This window comes from Sebastes fasciatus, chromosome 17 (assembly GCF_043250625.1).
Source record: "Sebastes fasciatus isolate fSebFas1 chromosome 17, fSebFas1.pri, whole genome shotgun sequence".
NCBI lineage: Eukaryota > Metazoa > Chordata > Actinopteri > Perciformes > Sebastidae > Sebastes > Sebastes fasciatus.
In genome coordinates this window covers 23,032,672-23,053,000 of record NC_133811.1, presented here as the reverse complement: position 1 = coordinate 23,053,000, position 20,329 = coordinate 23,032,672, and the positions used below count along the sequence as shown (strand labels likewise).

At 44.3% G+C, this 20,329-nt stretch overlaps 1 protein-coding gene across 7 annotated transcripts in view; it reads right to left on the bottom strand.

The window, feature by feature from the left end:
• Nucleotides 1–20,329, bottom strand: part of rbms3 (RNA binding motif, single stranded interacting protein) — a 345,383-nt gene that overhangs the window by 81,701 nt on the left and 243,353 nt on the right. For all 7 annotated transcript variants that reach the window (XM_074613699.1, XM_074613700.1, XM_074613706.1 and 4 more), the window contains 2 exons: nucleotides 14,163–14,320; nucleotides 5,294–5,373 (listed from right to left, as the gene is read on the bottom strand). In XM_074613699.1, coding sequence (XP_074469800.1) covers nucleotides 5,294–5,373; nucleotides 14,163–14,320 — 238 coding nt within the window. The remainder of the gene's footprint in view (nucleotides 1–5,293; nucleotides 5,374–14,162; nucleotides 14,321–20,329) is intronic.

Sequence of the window (20,329 nt, the reverse complement as noted above, 5' to 3'; positions counted from 1 at the left end):
AAACACTGATGCTTCCCACAAGTCTCCGTGAAGCATATGGCTTTTACTGCAGGCCTAAAAAAACGTTTTTATGTATACTTTAGGATACGGTCCTTTTGAACTGAAGGACAGAGTGCGAGTGAGGAGAGACAGAGACTGTGGTTTGAAAATAAATTGTGAAAACAGATAAAGTTCGAGAGAGAAATGCCAGAGTATTGTAAAAAAAAAAAAAAAGGAAAAAAAGAAGAAGCCGGAAAGCTTGTACATATTGCATGTTTCCGTTTGGTTCCATCTCCCAGGGCCACTGTGGCTGCTTCCTGATGTGCTTTCCATTATTTATCCAGCATCTATTGGACAATATTGGAGCCGACTCTCAGCTCTGCTGCCATATTGGCAGCGGGACAACGGAGTGAGCGACAACAACGGGAAGGGAAAAAGGAAGAAGCTGCAGCGTTACTGCACATTCAGTCTGGACGGAATCTGTTTGCACAGTTAGACATTCATGAGAACATTGGAGTCATTGAAGTCTGGTGCTGTCATTTGGCAACGCTACCTGTGTCTAGCCCTTCTGAAAACACACCTTCTTGTTTATTTAGCTGCTGTTTGATTGTTGACAATGAAATTAAATGGCACAAAGAGGAGCAATCCGCCGGAGCGGCACGGAACATGTATCAAATGTTATCAATTTCCTCTCTGCCACGGCTCGCACACACAATACGTACATGAGATTACTCACCTGCCAAAACCAAACAATGGCTAATGTATCTCCGGTTCAAATTACATTTACCATAGGGTGTCATCTCTAAGCTGTTTAATGCATTGTGGGACGGAGGGCTTTAATCAGCGGGGCTCAGTGGAGCCGGCGGATTAAATCACTTTTTATCTGCGCTTCCTTTGACTTTCCCAGTGCTCAGGGTTGCAGTGTAAATCATAACGCGTCCCTGTTGGGCTCACTTCAGTATGGTTTATTGCCGTAGTCATATTTCATAAATTCTATTTATTTTGTATTGAGTAAATCCACATGCACTGAAAAACAAGGATAACTCTTATATTCTCACCTCCAACTGCAAAGTTGATCATTTCTCAGAAGGGAGTTTATTGTTTCTACATGAGCGTATGAATCCATCTATCTGTGGGTGGATGTACTTTTAGATACAGCAAGATTCATGCAAATATATGCATCTAGGTGAAAACACACACGTGTATTCTGGCATACGTGTACTTCATCCACGTGCACGTATGGAGCATGAGAATGACTTTGTATCTGTGTGCGGGCGTATGCACACTCACGGCCCGGCAACAGCGACGGGGAGAGCGGCTGCCGCATTGCACAGAATAGCTTAACAGCTGTAGTGCTCCATCAGGGCTATCGATCATGTCCCTCTCTCTGAATCACAATCAGACGTGGGCAGAGCAGGGAGGCTGGAGCGGGGCCTCGGCGACTGGCTTGTTTGGACGAACGCTATACGCACCTCTCATATCAACCAGGCCTCGGCAAACAAAACCTGACCTGGATCGCTGATTAGATGCATCTATAATACGAGCGGTGTTGTAGAACTAGATGGAATACACGGACAGGAATTCAATTAAATTCCTGGCAAGCATCGCCAATGTTTTATTGCTTATAAAGAATATAAATGTCTATCAGGTTTAATGCACTAATTCCTTATGTTACAGTTAGTTATAAAGGATGTCTGGATCACTACAAATATTAATATAACACCTCACATTCTGTACATGCAGCCTCCGAGTGACTAACACCAATGAAAAGTGCATTTTGTGTCTAAATAACACATGTATCCACAAGAAAATTAGACATGATTTCATTAAGCACTTAACAGTAAGAATAGCTGGTTAAGTATCATTAGTCGCCATCTGCTATCCCCCCCCCCCCCCCCCCCCCCCCCCCCCCCCCTCCCCACACTGTATATCAACCCAACATCTCATGTAATCACAAGGAAGTTAGACGTTATTACATTAAATTTGAAACAGGAAGTGTATGGAGGCTGTCTATGGCGCCATTAACTGCCATCTGCCAACATCTCCACAGCCCTCTGTCCTGTATGTTCCTCCTCTCTGCGTCGTCGCGTTAACTTCCTGCCAACATGGCGACTTCCTTTCTGTTTATTTCCCCCCACGGTCAGTTGAGTTTAACAGACGACCTGGCACCTGACATCCAGATATATACTTCCTGGTTTGGGACAGCACGGGTTACGACTCAATATCCTTTTGTATTGCCACTGGAAACAGAAGTAGAAGAGGGCAGCTATAACAAGGCCGACCGACATCACACACACGCACGCACGCACGCACGCACGCACGCACGCACGCACGCACGCACGCACGCACGCACGCACGCACGCACGCACGCACGCACGTCTTGACACAATGTGATTGAGTAGCTAAGCTGAAAATGCAGAGGCTTGTCAGATACGGGCTTGAGAGGATTGGTGAGCAAGCTTGGTACATCGGGGAGAGCGTGTGCATGTGTGCGTGCGTGCATGCATGCTGAGTGTGTGTGTGTGCTACCATAGCAACTTGTGTGTGTGTGTTTGTGGACAATGTTTCAAATGCTAAATGGAGGAAAAAAAGGGGGATCTCATTAGCATTATATGGATGTTGACATTCCATTCAGGTCAAAGTTAGTGGTGCATGACTGTATTTGTGCTTATGTGGTTTGTGTGTGTGTGTGTATGTGTCAAGGCTCACACACTGTAGTAGTCATGGCTGTCACACAAGTATACACATGCACGTGCACACACGCGCTCCTGCTGTGCTGTGTGTGGCGGCGAAGGGCCCCCCGGTGGTGGTGGTGGGGGGGTGTGTGCTGCTGAACTGTCAAAGCAGGATGGATGAAGAAGCTGCCCTGCATAGCAAGGGGCTCTGGGGAAATACCACCAACATGACACACACACACACACACACACTCACACACTGTCAGCACACAAATACAGCACGTGTGTGTTCCCCGCTTTAAAATGCATAAATTTGAATATGCACGCATGAATCGGAAAACAGAAACAAATGTGGTGAGCGCACATGACGTGCACACTTGTGTTCACACACACACGCAAACAGACATCTACAAAGGCCTATTGGCTGCCTGTGTGAGACACAGAAACAGCCCCGGGGTCCTCCGCAGAGGAACATCTGACATTGATGACAGAGGAATGTCCAGAGATCTCCATTTAGCAGACAGCAACTCAACATGGAGAGTGTCAGAAAGAGGAAAAATCACACTTCCGCAACCCCCACTCTCTTATAAATGATGGGGAAAAGTATCAAAGGAATGACAGAGTTGGTTTTCATCCATCAGTATTCATGAACAGAACATCTGAGGGAAAGCGTTTTAGAATCTGAAGCCTACCAATACATGTAGACTTAGGGCTGGTTCACACCTAAAAGTCCGGTTCCTGAATCAAACTCAAGCGAGGACACCGCATTGTTTTAATTTTCCAACTGGTCCAGTTTGCGTTCACAAAGGCTAAACTCAGCGCTGGGTCTATGTGGTCCATCCGTCACTCCCTGCCGATATAAGACTACAGGGCTGCTAGTCTCTTAGCGGTGGGCAGTTAAGTGGAGGGATCACGGGGTGCACTAGCTAGTAGGAGTGAGAAACAATACTTAAGTGACGATACGATATTATCAAGACAAGATCTTATTGCGATTTTTTACATTTTACTATATGCTGAGTATTGCGATAAGATATATTGCGATATATTAACTCTTCTCAACTGCAAATTATGCAGTTTGTCAACATCTGTTTTATCTAATAAGATAAGATACTAATTCTCAGGAACCACTTTGTCATCATAAGTGATAGAAATGGCGGGCAAAATTACAAAAATAAGACCCACGCTGTAATAAACCGAGGAATTGATTATGCATTATCTCTAATTACAAATGTCAGCAGCGCAAGGAACAATAATAGCTTTAGCAACAGCCAGTCCTGTGTGTCCATTCAGGAAAGGGGGGATTTCATTTCATGGACCCTTCAGGAGGGACCATAGTAGCCCCAGACCAGAGCAGACCTTGTAAACTTAACTATTCTTAATTCCACAGAAGGATTTCCTCGATCAGGGCAGTAAATCTTCATGCTTGGCACAGGCCTGAACAATCCATTAACAATAATAAAGCCTGAGCGGCCGGGAGATAGACCCTTAAAGGGGAAGGTCAGCCCGATATTACAGCTTTAAAGGTTTCCTATTACGGCTCAACTTCAATATAACCACTCACCTTGCCTTTAATGGCCGCTGGCTATGCAGTGGCTGAGCATATATGGAGATTCTAAATCCAGTCTCTCTGAGATATATTACTGTATAGTGGAGAGCGATTTATGGGTCTGTTTTCAGTCCCGCTGGTTGGAGGTGTGAGTATTGTTAATAAAATCGCCACAGGGGTGAAGGAGATCTCCGCGGTATCGCCCTGTCTGGCCCCCACGTCCTGCTGGGACGCACGGGAGGCCCCGAGCGCTGCGGCACCTGGCCCCAAAAGTGCTTAGGCAGCATGTTTTTTCTTCATCCTGGCCTTTCCCTCTGACTTTTCTTTCTTTCATATCTTCTTCCACCTTGCTTTTCTTTTTGCTAACACCTCTTGTCACCCCCTTACTCCCTTAGAGACTTGCTCTGTTTCCAACATTTCCAACATCTCCTTTTTGTTCTAAACTTTTGGGACAGTGATGCCATTTTGGACCCCGAAGAAAAGACACGTCTCGGTGCTAAACACACAATGTGGCACAGCCTTGTCTCCACATCTGTCTCCATTTTGTGACATTCTTTCTTTCTTTCGCCCTCTTTTTTTTTTTTTTCCCTGCCTGTTTTCTCCTTGGCCAGCTTGTTCCACTGTATAGGGTGACTGCAGAGAAGAAAGATAGGAGGGAGAGAGAGGACACGGCAACAGAGAGCAGGAGCAGGAGAGGAAAGAGGGGAGAGTGCAAGCTCTTAAGTAGATTGCAAAGAACAGCACAGAGGCGTGAGTGTGAATATTAAGAGGGTTTTCTCCTGCCCGAGAAGTTTCAGCCTGCAGCAGCAGCAGCACCACCAGGGAGGGAAAGAGATGGTGACAGGAAGAGAGAGAGGAGGAGACCTATAGAACCGTCAGCTATTCAGCCATATAGCCGTGACAGCTAGCTTCAGGTGTCAGAAACAACGGTGTACACAATCTATCAAGCTGTCCGGCAGATCTGAGATGAGAAATTACCATAATTGAATTAGAAAGGAGGTTTCTCGTCACAAAAAGGGGGCGATGATTTTCCCAAGGAAGGAAAGGAAAAGGGGGGTGATGCGAGAATAAAGCAAAGGAGGGGAAGACTCACCTGGAATGCCTGGCGGGGTTTTCAGGTATTTTCCATTGAAATGCTGTATCACTACTTCACATTTCTCTGTGGACTCCATCCTGCAACAAAAAAAGGGATACACAGGGTTTAATTTAAAAACACTCACTATCCATTTGTAGGAAAGGTTGACAGTGCTTCCTTCGAAAAATAAAAGTGCTTAAGCTTGACACTAAATGACGGCACAAAGGGAGAGCACTTGTGGTAAATATACTGAATTGCCTTATGGCACAAATGGAGTTTTTTTTTTATACTTCTAACCATCACAAATAAGTAGGAGATACAGTTTACCTCTCATCTACGTCACCACGGTGCCATTTGTAAACCAAAATATATCACGGTGACTTTCAGCCGGTTGAGAGCAGCGCCGCGGTCGTAATCAACTCAACATTGCTTGTTTCCATTTTGCCCTGGAACCCTTCACACGTGGAGCACGAGGTTAAATACTGTCACTGATGACACATTTACAACAACGAGGAGTCACCCACTGCACTGTGTCCTGCTGGCTGGGTACTATCACTCTGTTTATTCTAAACAAAATTACAGTGACACTATCCAGAGTCTGTCTGTCTATCTATCTGCCGGGGGAACGTCATGAGTCAGAAGTTCATAATGAAATTCAAGATTTGCAGGGATTGTGCAGCCTTTCTCGAAGTAGAGAAAGGACAGGCGAAAAAAGGATGCAGGGATGTAGAAGAAGGGGGATAAGAAGATATGCGAAAGTAAATGTCACGCTTATGGATAGTAAGGACTCTGATTTCCGGAGTGGGAGAGAGAGAGAGAGAGAGAGCGAATACAGGAAGCAGACTGACTCGTCCCCCCTTTTCCAGCCACTGGATCAAAAGTCTACTGCATGGCGTGGCAGCTGACCAGCAGGACGGCTCTGATCTCTCACATCATAAAATGACACTAATGCCCATACACACACACACACACACACGTATCAAACACATATAATAATGTAAAAATGTACTGCATGTTGGCAATCACACACGGCTTAAATCTAGCTCCCAATATTTAATCCTATCCATATAAACCACACAAACACATATCTATCCCATTCTATTACATTAAAAGCGTCTCCTGGGAGCCATGTGTACGGTCCCCCCTATCATCCCAAGAACAGGTGTCACGGTGCAGCCTCACTCTACGTGACCAATTTGTATAAACTCGTACCCCGCCAGTTGCTTGTCCATCCTACAATCCCCCCACCCCTCTTCTCTACCAGCTCCACACAAGTGTATTTTATTAAGAAAAAAGCAAGAGTACAAATTGTTTGCTGTCAGATGGATGATTATGACATAAATTAATGAGGGGGAAAAATGCTGTTAAAAAACATGTACGCTGTTCAAGAAGTGGATTCTGGATAAAATGCAGTTAACATCACTCCTGCTCTGAACTCAGCTGAACTATATTATTGTAACTAAGTCATTCGATGAAAAAAATATGTTCTTACATGGATAAATTATCAACTACGATCATTAGTCTCGGTTTAGCATTCCCTTGTTGTACGCACAGTTCAGACCCGTTGCTGCAGCTTGCCCCCTCGTCGCACCGCCAGCTTCGTCCGCACCGTAGGTCATCCCAGCATGCTTTGTGCAGTGTCCCATACACAATGAATGGGAGCGAATTTTGCCGCCAGTGTGGTCGCGTATATTGGGGGGAGGTCTGACTGGGTCTAAAAACACTGGACTCTCACCCAGGAGACTGCTGTTTGTGTCCCGTTTGAAACCAGAAGTCAACGTTGATTTATTTTTCACGTAATTCTGTATTTAAGTAACACCACTTCTGTAGTTATTTTAACCCAAACCATGATCTTTTCCTAAATCTAACCAGGTAGTTGTGTTGCCTAAACACTGCAGGGATTTTTGCAGGCGTACTGATTGCTCACGTTGCTGGACATAACTCATAATGTCAACTGCAACTCCTCAGTTTCTTTATCTCACCGATGTATGACTAGCTCCTTACCTTTCAAAATACCTTTATGCCTGATGAATTTGAAAAAGTCTTGACAAGTGACTTTTAATTACTGCATTATCGGTTGACAAGCCTACTTTGGCAGAGCGGTGCTTTGAGCTAAATGCTAACGTGAGCATGTAAACATACTCACAAATGACAAGGCAACATGAAAGTAAGGGATAATGTACAGCGAGCAAGTCATTGTTGTGAAATAAACCCCAGGGCGATGCAGGAGCAGGGCTCTGAAGGGGTTTATTTCAGTAATATTATCAATAATCTGACACAAAAATGGTTCTCTAGAGTCCGAGATCATCCATCGTCCGTAGCAACGGTCTGTTATAAAGAAACAACAGGCCGTAGAATACTGTGATTGACCAATAAGAATTGAGCATTCGACAAAGCCGTGTTATAATCAGGTATAATGTTACTATCTTAGTCGACTGTGTTAAAGGGACTGTTTGTAACTTTTTAAGCGTATAAATGTAGCGGGTCGGCACACATGCGCGTTCGCATATGCGCGCTCGCGTGTGGCCGGAGCCTCGTCTCCGCTGCCTGCTCTCCTTCACTCAGACAGCGCGCGCGTCCTCGCTGTCTCGCTCCACCTCTAGACGTGAACACGCGCTCACTCCACACTGCAGAAGAGTTAGTTTAGCTCTGAGAATATCTAGTGAATGTAGAGGGGACGTTTGTGCAGAAATAAATGCTGCAGCTCCTCCAGACCAACAGAGGTTTCCCGTGTCTTGTGAAGTGACGGGGCTCCTCCATGTGTTACGTTATCGTCTCGTTACCGACCGGGTGCCGGTGTCTTCGGCTGCCGGCTGCGGTCGGGAGCCGATAACGTAACTCGTTGAGGAGCCCCGCTGCTGAAGCCTGCGCTGAGCAGGAAAAGCCAACACTAGGATCAGCATTGATTCATGGAGAGACCTTCGTCTGGTCAGCTAACATTACTGCCAAGCAGCTGAAATATAGAGTGATATTGTGGTTTTAGCTGACGTCTGTCGCCTCACTGTTTTGAGCGATGCTCATTCAGGTATATTTAGAGCGAGCAAGCGCGAGCTCGACGCTGACTTTCGTTTATTTCAAGGCCACAGGTGTCGCTGTTAAGCAGCATTTCTGAATCTTACAAATAGTCCCTTTAACATGCTAACATTTGCTAATTAGCACTAAATAAAGTACAACTGAGGCTGATGTGAATGTCACTAGTTTTTGCAGGTATTTGGTCATAAACTGAAGTATTGGATGGATGGATTTTGACCTGATGATGGTGCTGCATGAAAAGTCAGGGGAAGTTATATAATTCATCCTGAAGGGAACATGAATGTGTGTATAAATTTCATGTCAATCCATCCAATTTTTGTTGAGATATTTCACTGAAAACTAAGAATGTGAACCTCATAGTGGCGCTAGAGGAAATCTCAGGGGATCTGAGAAGTCACTAGAATTTCTCCTCTGTGGAACATGAACGTCTGTGTAAAATTTTGTTAAAATATCATCAAAAAAACACTGCCTCGTGCATGAATTTGCTGCCTCGTGCATGAATTTGCTCCCAGTGTACATATGTTACCATGCAGATTCTTTAATATATACTCACAAAGGACTGATATTAAAATGAGCTGGTTTTTAAATGCAGGCTGGAGTGATTGCTGTGCCTCTGTTTATGGTAATACGCTCTTGGAATGTGCAGAATTCATTGCTTTCCAGATTTTCATTCTCTACTCGGTCTCACCTCCAAGAATACTCATATCATGCTGTCAGCCTCTCACTTCTCTGTCCTCTGTCTCTCTCATCCTTCTCCTATCTCTACCTTCATCCTTTTTTTTTTTTTACCATAGCTTCTTTATCGCTCTCTCCGTCACATCCATCTTACTCCCGACCCGTCTGCACCTCTTCTTTTTGACGTCTCTCTCATTCCTCCCCGTCTTTCAACCTTGGTTTTTTCCTCCATCTTTCACCGTTACCCTCTCTCTCTCTCCCGCCCCATCCCTCTCACTTTCCGTGCCCTCCTTTTCTTCCCGTCCGTTTGTTTCTCTCTGATCCACATCAACATCTTTCTCCCTTTTCCTCTCTTTTTAGAATATGTAATCTTTCACACTTCCTGGCATCATCCATCTCTCACTGACCCTGTACCCCATCATCTTTCTTTTCTTTTCCCTCTGTCCCTCCTCCTTGTGTTTGGGACGACTGATAATAAGCAGCCAGTGTGACTCAGCTGATCACTAATCACGACAAGTGGCTTCAACACATCACGAGCACTCAGCATCTAGAATTTAGATCAGTAAAAACGCTGTCATTCAGCTGATTAGAAAGAGTATGTATATAGAGACTGGCTATGGTTTGACATTTTTAGATTTTATTTATTATGTCAATTTTCATTTAACAAAAGAGAACAGACTTTTCAAATGAAATGTTTAATCACAAGCTGTAATACATAAAGGCAGCTTTCATTTAACGGTCAGTACCAAAAACCAGCATTCAGGTTTGATATTCAGCTCTACATTATATAAAACTATTTAGCACCCAGCGTGAAACAAAGGAAGTGGAAACCATTTCCTTACAGATAGTAGGAGTGAGAATCACCACAGGCCCCGCAATATGATATTATCACGATATGATGTTATTGAGATTTGAAACGTTTTGTGATATGCTGAGTATTGCAATAAGATATTCCCTTTTTTCAACTCCAAATTATGCAGTTTGTTAACATCTGTTTTATCTAAAATAAGATACAGTTTTCACTCTGTTCATCTCAGAGTTTTCATTCACATATCGAGGTCAGGAATCAAGGGGTCCCCTTACAAAATGGCAATGCCAGTCTTTCCTCGCCAAAATTTAACGCAACTTTTAGCATTCTTTCCGACAAGCTAACATGAGCTGGTTCGTACCAATCGATTCCTTAGGTTTTCTAGTTTCTTATGATGCCAGTATCTTCACTCTAGCTTTAAGACTGAGCCCACTACAATCTCTGGAAGACAAAAAATTGGCCAGGTTAGCTTATATTAGGGCTGTCAATCGATTAATATAGTTAATCACGATTAATAGCAAATTAATCACACAATTTTATTTCTGTTGTCTTTTATCTGTTAAAATGTACCGTAAAGAGATATTTGTAAAGTATTTAATACTCTTATCAACATGGGAGTGGGAAAACATACTTGCTTTATGCAAATGTGTGTATATATTTATTATTGGAAATCCATTAACAACACAAAACAGTTTTTCCTCGCCAAACTTTTGCGTTAGTTTGCATAGCAACAACCTAAGGTTCGGCAAATTGCGTTAATGCGTTACAAAAATTAGTGGCGTTAAAAATAATTTGCTTATTTCATTATTATTGCGTTAACTTTGACAGCCCTAGTTTCAGTGTTTGTTTTATTCCCTGTATTGTACAGTACATCATAACTTGTTTTTAGTGAATTATTTATTTTACTCTGTATATATGCCTTTGGCTACATTTCTTGATGACAGAATCGTGCCAACACAGCTTCATTGAAGTGAAGTGAATACACAGTGTGTTTATGCTTTACATATAATCTGTATGCATTTATCATAATGCTCCAAATCCATGTGCACAGTTACGCAAACATGCCAATTACCCTTCCATAATGCTTTCACTTTAGGAGGCAGCCCAGTGACACAGAGAGGATCTGCATGAAGCAAAGCTACCTCTCTCATACACAGCGCACACTCCACTTGGTGCTTGTTGTTGTATAGTGCATTATCAAAACAAAAAGCTGTTTTGAGATTATTTGTTGTGGTGTTTTTGCTGTCCATCTTAAAAAAGTGGCTGAAAATCACAGGTTGAACCCATCACCCCCTACTCCAGAGCTTCAAGTGATTCTCTGACTGGAAGTGTTGACGCTCAGCTTCCCTCGCTATTCTCCAGCGCTCTTTATCCATCCTCTTCACACTCCCTCTGGCTACTCATTGTTTGCCTCCTCCTCAACGCCGTCTCTCCTTCACTGTTTCAAGCAGGTAGACAGAAAAACGGGTGGGCAGACGAGGGGTAAATAAGGCAGACGGGCTGTTAGGCAGTCATCGGGAAACGAAACCGGTCGGCCAGACTGTCTGTCGAGCGACTTTCGCGGGGTAGCCGTTGAGCCAGGTAGGCGGAGAGGCAGGCTGGCTTTTCTCTGTGTAGCTGCTGGTTAATGGCATCAGGTGCTGCTGTCTGCAATGATTAGTGCTGGGGCTGGAGTAATGGGCTCTGATAACAGTAATGGATCGGCCCACAAACACTTAGCTCGGTTTACTCTCTCTAATGCCCCTCATGGCCCAACCCTCAGCAGCTGTCTGTCTGTCTGTCTGTCTGTCTGTTGACACAGCTAACGGGAGCTCTACTATTCATAAAATACATTGCTCCTCTGCTCAGATCTCTTTCTGGCTTCTTTTTCCTGACCTCTACTTATCAATTACACAATAAAACCTTCTATACCTCTCTCCCCTTTCTCCTTATCTAACCCAAACACCACTCACTCACTCACATTTTCTCCCAGACACCCACCCTCACTCGTTTCACTTTCTATTCCTCAATCTTTCTCCGTCTCATGCTGCCTTCTCCTTTCCCATCACCTTATCTTTCTCTTCATAATAACCTCTATGATTAGTTATTTTTTGCCCGGCCATTGTTTCACACTCCTGTCCCTCTCTCTCTCCTCCACTTTCCATCATGTCTCCCACCGAGGGCTGCTTGAACAGGTGGCCCGTGGCAGGTTGTTGCCGCGCTCTGCTTGTTGGTCTGCAGGAGGCTGCCTACCTGTCTGTGTGCGTGCGTGCTCACTAATGCGTGTGTCGGTATAATGTGCGCACGTGCGTGCCCGTGTGTAGAGGCCAGTCTGTGCATATGCTCATATTTGTGCATAAGTGCCCGTGTGTGTTTGTGCTCGCCGGTCCTGCTGTAACCCTCGGTAATGGAGCAGGGAATAGGAGAGGAGTTCAGCCAGAGCAGGTGATTAAGAAAAATCCCTGCAAGATGGCGGCTCTGTGGCCGTCAGTGGCCTCCTCTGGGTAAACAAGGGAGGAATGTGTGGAGAGGAATGAGAGCCCGGTGGCTGCTGCCGAGGACAAGGACAGAGCGCTTTATGACTTTGGGGGATTAACAAGCTGAAGTGGAAACTTTTCTAAGTAGAAAAAGAAATAAAGCATGCAATGTTGTTGGGATTGGTGGTGGAAATATATATAGCATATGAGGCTATACTGGAAGGACAAGGGGTTAATTACAGGTATGTGTGAAGGTACTGGCCCAAGCATCCATTAGTAGACTCTTAGAAATAAAAGTTCCAAAAGGGTTCATCCTGAAGGGCTGAGGTTCTACCCAGAACCAATTGATTCTGAAGAACCCTTTTGTGAAGTAAATTTTTTTCTTTGTAAGACTAAAGAGCTTTTTTATCTGTGTCATCTGATAAAAAACGTTACGCACAGAAACCTTGCACACTGAGTCAGATGCGTTTTATTGTTCTGTTTGTTGCGAAAATTGGCGATAAAAGACAAAACTGAATTAATTACGTGGGTGCGATGGATAGCTCTAGTCCGAAACGGGGCTTAAGAATGAATGACATTAGCAAGAAGCTATCGTTTAGCTGCCTAGGTCACAATCACTGCTGTCTAATCCTTCATACATCCTTTGTTTTGCAACCATCACCGATTCCAAGCTGTTCTGCAATCACCTGCCATAATCTATCTTTAAATTCTGCATCTCTGTATTCTTTTATTTCTTTATCGTAAAGTGCTTTGTGCTGGGAGACAAAGTGAATGTTATCATGCCATTTTGGATGATGACGTTTGCTGGGACGGTGACTCTGAGTGGTCAAACTACCCTCTTCTGCCTTTGCGAAAAAATGCAGAAAATCAAACCAGTTCTGAAAACTTAAATGACAGACGAAAGTTTCGGAGTTGGTGTATAAACGTGATTGACACTATGTGAGGTTGTATTTTTCTTTAAATGTGCAACAAATTCGGACGAAAAATATGGACTTAGTGTGCAAAGGCCTTAAGAGTTCCATTAAGAACCCTTTTCATCCACAGAACCCCTTTTGGAAGAAAGAGTTCTTCAAAGATTGATGAAAGCATGGGTCTTAAAAGATCCTCCCAGCCCACACACTCCCAAAAACTGTGATTGTGAACCATGATTGTTGTGGGTTACGCTGCACCACATCAGCCCCGAGCCACATGAGGCCCAAGGCTGCTGGACGTGGTTCTCATGGCCCCAGGTAACCTATTAAAGTAAAACCATGGATTATAAAAAGGTTCTTGGTAGAAACCCCTGGGGTGGCACCCTTATAAGGTGGAAAGGTTCTGGATATAACCTGCAGAGAGGGTTATGGGTGGAACCATTGCGCCATAGAAGGGTTCTCTGTAGAACATCTCATAGGGGGTTCAGGGTGCAACCTTTCACAGATGGTTCTAGGTATAACCCTTTATGTGGGGTTTCAGGTAGAACCCTCTGAAAGGATTCCAGGTGGAACCTTTATAAAAGGTTCTACCAGGAACCAAAAGGTTCTTGTAAACATCTTTATTTGTAAAAGCCTATAGACATGTGCGTACAGACACAGAAACACACTGAGTCTGATGCACAGGCATGAACAAAGACAAACTCATCCAGTGGCAGACGCACTGTCAAACAGGCTTGTCAAACAAATCACCTTTTAAAGTTTCCACTGCCTGGAGGCAGGATTCACCTCACAAGTGTCTTTTCTAGAGTGAATGTGTGTATGCACATAGTAAGTGCAAGTGTGTGCCTGTATGCCAGTGCATGGTTACGTATTCGGGTCCATAGAGTACCAGAAAGACGGGGACACGAATCTTAACCTCAACAAATATGCATGGTTAGTATGATATTGTATTATTATTATCATTAAATGATTGCTTCCATAGTAGCAGCATTAGTATTGTGTACCTGGCGAAGCCGACTCCTCTGCTGACCCCGTTGGCATCCCTCAGTATCCTCGTGGAGATGACGTGACCCAGTGGCTTCAGCATGTTCTCCAGCTCCTGCTCATCCATGGACACCGGCAGGTTGGAGATGTACAGGTTGGTGGGGTCCTGCTCCTGTTGCTGCAGGGCCAGGAGTTAGAATAGTAGGGGAAGGTGGGTAGAGGAGAGGGGGAGGAAAAGGTGAGGGAAAAGATGAGAAATAATGTATCACCAACAAGTGTAGGAAGTATGAAATATGCATCAGCTCTGCGTCATGGGTCATCATGCAACAGGTCGCAATGCTGCCAACAGTGGAACCAAACTCTGGCCGAACTCACATGACGTTTGGCCTTACTGACACTCATTCACACATTGATCTGCTCACATGACATATGGATGTACCAATAGTTCACTGTGCCTCTGGCTGTATGTGCGAGGCAGACAGTGTGTAGGCTGTAAGTCTATATCTATTAGCAGAAATATAATACAATATTCATAGCTATGTTTTCATTAGTATATAATCACCTGAAACTAAGAATGGTTGTGTTTTTGTTAGTATAGAATGAACCCTTCATATCTACATAGGGAGCGGGTCCTCTTCACGGAGTCCGCCACGTCTGTTGTGGTTTGTAAACATAATTCAAAAGTTGTTCGTGTTCACAGGAAACGTTCAGTTTCCACTCCTTACATGCATGCAGTGTCTTTTCAAAATAAACTTCCAACGTAGGTTTACTTAGTTTTTAGGTTTACTTTGGTAGGTTTAGGCAACAAAATTACTTAGTTAGGCTTAGGAAAAGATTGTAAATTAAAATAAGTACATTTGTTACGTAAAATAAGTACATTTGTTATCTAACTCACATACGTTGCATTAGTTAAGTACGCATGTTACGCAACAAAAATAAGGTAAAATAAGTCAACGTTGACTAGGGTTGGGTAGCGTTCACATTTGAACCTAAACCGGTACCTGGAATTCGGTATTGGTACACAATGGTACCTTTTTTCGGTACTTTAATCTCTCTGTAATAACAAAAATGTCGAATCTCAATTGTAAAAATAAGTCCTAACTTCTCAATTTCAACATTGTAATTTATTTAGGACATTTCGTTTACATTTTACCACACAAAATAAAACCCTTCCCTCCTCTTCCCTGACAAACCCGTACCTACAACCTCCAGCCTGTCACTCAACAGGTCAGTGTGTGTCTCGGAGGAAGCACATGAGAACGTGTTGCCCTGGCCAGCTTTGCATTTTGTATTATAAATATTGCAGAAAGTGTTGTCAGCGTCAAGTTTTGAAAAGTGCAACATAAACCAGCGCTTTTGGCTCTCAAATGCGTCTCAGGTACCGAAATTTGGCACTGTAAAGATCTCATAAAGAAGCTAAAGGTTGCCTCGGTGTGTCGGTACCAGACGCCTTGGGCCACTGACCAGGTGTCGGTATTTGACGAGTTGAGAGTAAGAACGGGTTGGAAAATCCTTTTCACTGGGCCTTTAAGTTGAAAGAGAAACAGAGTGAGAAGCTGTGTAGTGTGTATTGTACAACAGCATTTTCTCTGTTGTGCCCAGAGGCTGCTGCTAGCTAGGTGAAGCTGCACAGCTGGTGGTGGGTTGAGCCGGAGGTAGCAGAGGGCCCTGTGAGCTCTACAGTAGAACAGCTGTAAACAGCAGCCCCAGCCCCACCAGCCAATCAGTCACCGAGCCAGGCAGCCATCATGTACGTCAACCAGCTATCAATCCATCTATGCTACAAGTCAGCCAGTCTCTAAATTAAGCATGAAACTACATTATATCATCCTTATCTCTAATTACGCATCTTTATGATGCTGTATGCACGTCAGCACATTCTTTACTAACATATCAGATTGCATTCAATCCATCCTCCCACCCAGCAAGTAAGCTATCCAATCAGGCAGCCGGCCAGATTCTGATCTGTTAGCAGCTCCCATTCATCACATCTCCTCTTTATCCAACATCCACATCTCCAAACGTTTCCTCCAACAGCAGCCAGGACCACCGCCGGTTAAAGCCAACAAGGGCAGAGGCAATATTACAAAAAGGCCTCCATGCTGTGGTTGGTGGCCAGCGTAATGTGATGAGTGAATACTGCAATTTATATCCACTTCAGCTCACAGGTATTTGCAGAGGATTAATCTTGTATCGTCTGTTTCAAATGTAGGTCAGTCAATTAAATGTGTTCAACTGAGAGAAAATATATTGTTTTGGATAATTCTGAATGGGTGTTTTGAGGTTGCCATTGTGAACTGCACTTATGTATTTAATGCAATGAATAAAAAGTGAAATACCCTCTCACCCTGAATGACAGCCTCTGGTATGAGGAGGTTACATATGAATCCAGTTTAGATCAATAACGTGAGCAGTGGAGGGCCTTTGGAAGGACCATCGCCATTTAGAAAGGCAGTAATGTGTGTGATGTTGGGCACTATTATGCTGTAATAAAGAAGGCTGCTAGATCTATCTATTGGACCGGTTAAGTCCAGTCTCATAAATCATAAAAGAACTGGCAACAAGACAAGAGAAGAGGAGAAGCAAGGACAAGTAGAACAACTAAGCAGAGGTGTGGACAAGAGGCACATGACTTGGACTCGAGCCACACATTTGATGACTTTAGACTCAAAACAAATCCCAAAAGAATTGTAAGTCAACTGTAACACCAATGACTCGTAACTTCACTTGGACTTGAGTCTTTTGACACTATTCATTCCCAACAAGTCGACTTAACACTTAACTATTCAGATCTTTTTTCAAGATTACAAAATTCAAAAAGCTTTCATGATTTTTGTAAATTGAACATATCATTACTCTGTTGTTAAAACCGCATGACATTTGGTGAAGAAGGCATTATGACTCAGGACTCTAAACTCAAAGTTTAGGACTTGGGACGACTCGGAACATATCTGTCTTGACTTGGTACTTGACTCAGGACTTGTATGTCTTGACCTGGGACTTGTCTCAGGACTTGTCTGTCTTGACTCTGGACTTAACTTGGGACTTCTCTGTCTTGACTTGGGACTTGACTCGAGACTTGGCTGTCTTGACTCAGGACTTGTCTGTATTGACTCTGGATTTAACTTGGGACTTCTCTGTCTTGACTTGGGACTTGACTCGGGACTAATCTGTCTTAACTTGGGACTTGACTCTGGAGTTGACTGTCTTGACTTGGGTCTTGACTCGGGACTTGTATGTCTTGACCTGGGACTTGTCTTGGGACTTGACTCGGTACTTGTCTGTCTTGACTTGAAACTTGACTGTCTCGACTTGGGACTTAATTGTGACTTGCAAAACAATGACTGTGTCCCACCTCTGGAACTAACTGACTTTTGCCCAAATTAAATTAAGAAAATATGCACATAACTAACTAAAGTTTTTATTCCTAAACCACGGTGATGCTTGTAATGTGTTAACAGTTCAAGTTGACTTTCAATTCAGCTGATTCAGCCTCAAATAAATGCAAAAAGATAAGAAACAAGAGTTTTCAGTGATCTTTTTCCAAACGCATACATGCAGTACTGTAAACAGCAACGTCAGTAGAGATGCCTGTCTTCTTCTCAGTTGGGGGTTGTGGAGATACTTCAGTTGCAGCCTGCATGTAAACACCGTCTTTGAGAATCTTTACAGACTCTCTGTGCTTCGCCAGAGGCAGCACTGTCTCACTCGTTCTTGTTTTGCTTTCTGTTGACGACGGAGGAAGAGGTTAAGGAGGAGGAGAGGAAGTGCCTCCACCAGCGTTCCTGCCTCCATCTCTCCATCTGTCAGAGGAGAAGACTTGGTCCCTCCCCTGATTAATTAGCCGTCTTATCTGACAGGACATGTTTGATCTGATTAAAGCCTTTGGGAGAAAGCCGGTGCCCGCCGTGAAAGCGGGAAAACCGCTTTCTCCTTTAACCAGGAACTCAATTTCGGGGCAAACTAAACTCCTCCTTCCTCTGCAGGTTTGTCACATTTACGTGCTTCAGAAAAAGCTCACAGGAGTTTGTATAACACAGGATTTGGCAGTGAATGAGGCTTAATTAAATCTGCCCGTAAAAAAAATCTACTGTACACGTGTCACTCTCCTGCTAAGTCCCTTTGGTGTGTGCAGCCGTGCAGCTGTGCTTTCCTTTTGAGTTCCATCGGTTATGTGAAGCAATGTTTTTCAGGATTATGTCAAATAGGCTTCGTATTCCAGCGCAGACAGGAGGTCTGGATCAAAGAGGTAACTGACTGACTCAGTCACTGGGCTAAGCCAATGATACGAGAGTTTGTGTGTGTGTGCGCACGCTTTTTGAATGTAAGCGCTTTCTCCTGTGTGACAGCACACGCGGTGAAAAGAGTGCGACAGAGGCGGTAATTTGTGCGCGTGGGCTAATAGTAGAGGGCTCCGTTTGCTGGGGGGGGATTAGCGCGGGGAGGCCTCGTGTACGCACGGCCGCCTCGCTAAGTTCCCTCTTTGATGATGTTCCGCACCACAAAGCCCTAAATACCCAGATGAGAAGGTTACGGGGAGGAGTGGAAAATGGGAGCGTTTTGACGGGAGGTGAGATGGGCTGCCCCATCCCACCAGGAGATTTAATTTCCTTTAATGTCAGCCTTCGCACACGCTCTGCTGTCAGGCTATGAATGAGACGGTAATTGAGGTGTGTGTGCACCTGTGTATATATCCCATCTCAGAGTAATTATGTCCCATCAAATCTACACAGCGAGATTTGTCTTTGCTTTATGTGTGTATGCTTCTCGTGTGCGCGATGGCATTTGTGTCCGTCCCCTCGCCATTGACCGGTGTTGTAGAAGGCTAATGGAAAGGCTCCAGGCGGCGTTGCGCCTTTGATGAGCATAATTCCTTCACCTTGCCACCAGGAGGACGGGAGCAATCCAACTGTGTGTGTGTGACAGGAGAGGGGGGGGTGGTGGGGACGTGTCATTTCCCGCTGACGGATGGCCCACTCGCTGGAGCTGACAGCCCTCTAGCTGTTATTTCATTTCGACACCCTGCTCTGTTTACCTCACTGTAATTCCTGAGAACATTACTATGCTACGGGGGGAAGGAGGAGGGGGGAGTATTAACGGAAAGAAAAAAAAAGATCTGGGTTAAGGAAAAAAAAAAGAAAGAAGAGAAGATGGGAGGTCATGGTGTGAAAGGTGAAAGAGTGTAAAGGTAAGAAAGAGAAAAGACGGAGGCAGCTGACATGACAGGCAGATATAACACATTAAAGGGAGGCCTTGTTGCCTTTGACAACGCTTGAGGGAAAAGAGACGTCAACCGTTAGAAGTCTCGCGTTCCGCCTATGGGGCTCTCAGGGCTGTATCCATTTAACTGATAATAAAAGTGAGACAGATAGATATGTTGTCTTGACTGGGGGCACTCCATCTAACGCCGTGTCGAGACTCAGAGCTGCCCTCACTCTGTTGCCAACACTCACTCTTCTCCCAGATGCCTTTAACCCCATTCTGTCTTTCTTTTCTCCCCCTGTTCATACCACTGACCTCTCCGTAGCCTCGCTTTCTTCAACTTGTTGTTAACACTTTTCATTTCTGACTCACTTGAGCATTAGGGGTGGGAAAAAAATTGTAACACCCATTTATCGCGATTTTTAAAATGTATTTATTATTTATTTATTTATACGTGCGGTCAAGCCAGCCGTCACTCTCATCTCCGTGGTCAAATCGGACGACGCTACAACTGTAGAGCACCCATATACTGACATTTATGTTACATGCATTCAAGCGGCCCCGATGGAGCTGACCATGGATGTATAAAGAGAACGGAGCTGACGGGAGAGCTAGAGACGGACTTGGCTGAGTTAGCGGAAGTATACACGTGTGACTACGTCTGGTTTTCAAATGAAGGTGTTAACAAAGGGAACTGTATATACAAAACACATACATGGAAATAAGATTGATAAATTATATTCACCACAAGTATAAAACATTACTACTGTGATAGTATCGACTCGGGAGATGGGTGTATCATCCCAGCCCTATTGAGCACCCTCCAGCCGTCTCTCTTCCGTTCCTCCTGCTTACCTTTTCCATCAATCCACTCCTGTTTGTCCTTCCTCCCCCACTACTGCCATCATGCTTCTTTCTCCTCTCCTCCTCTATCCATTCACCTTGGTCAAGACATTAGAGCTGGATGTGTAATTGGCTCTACAGG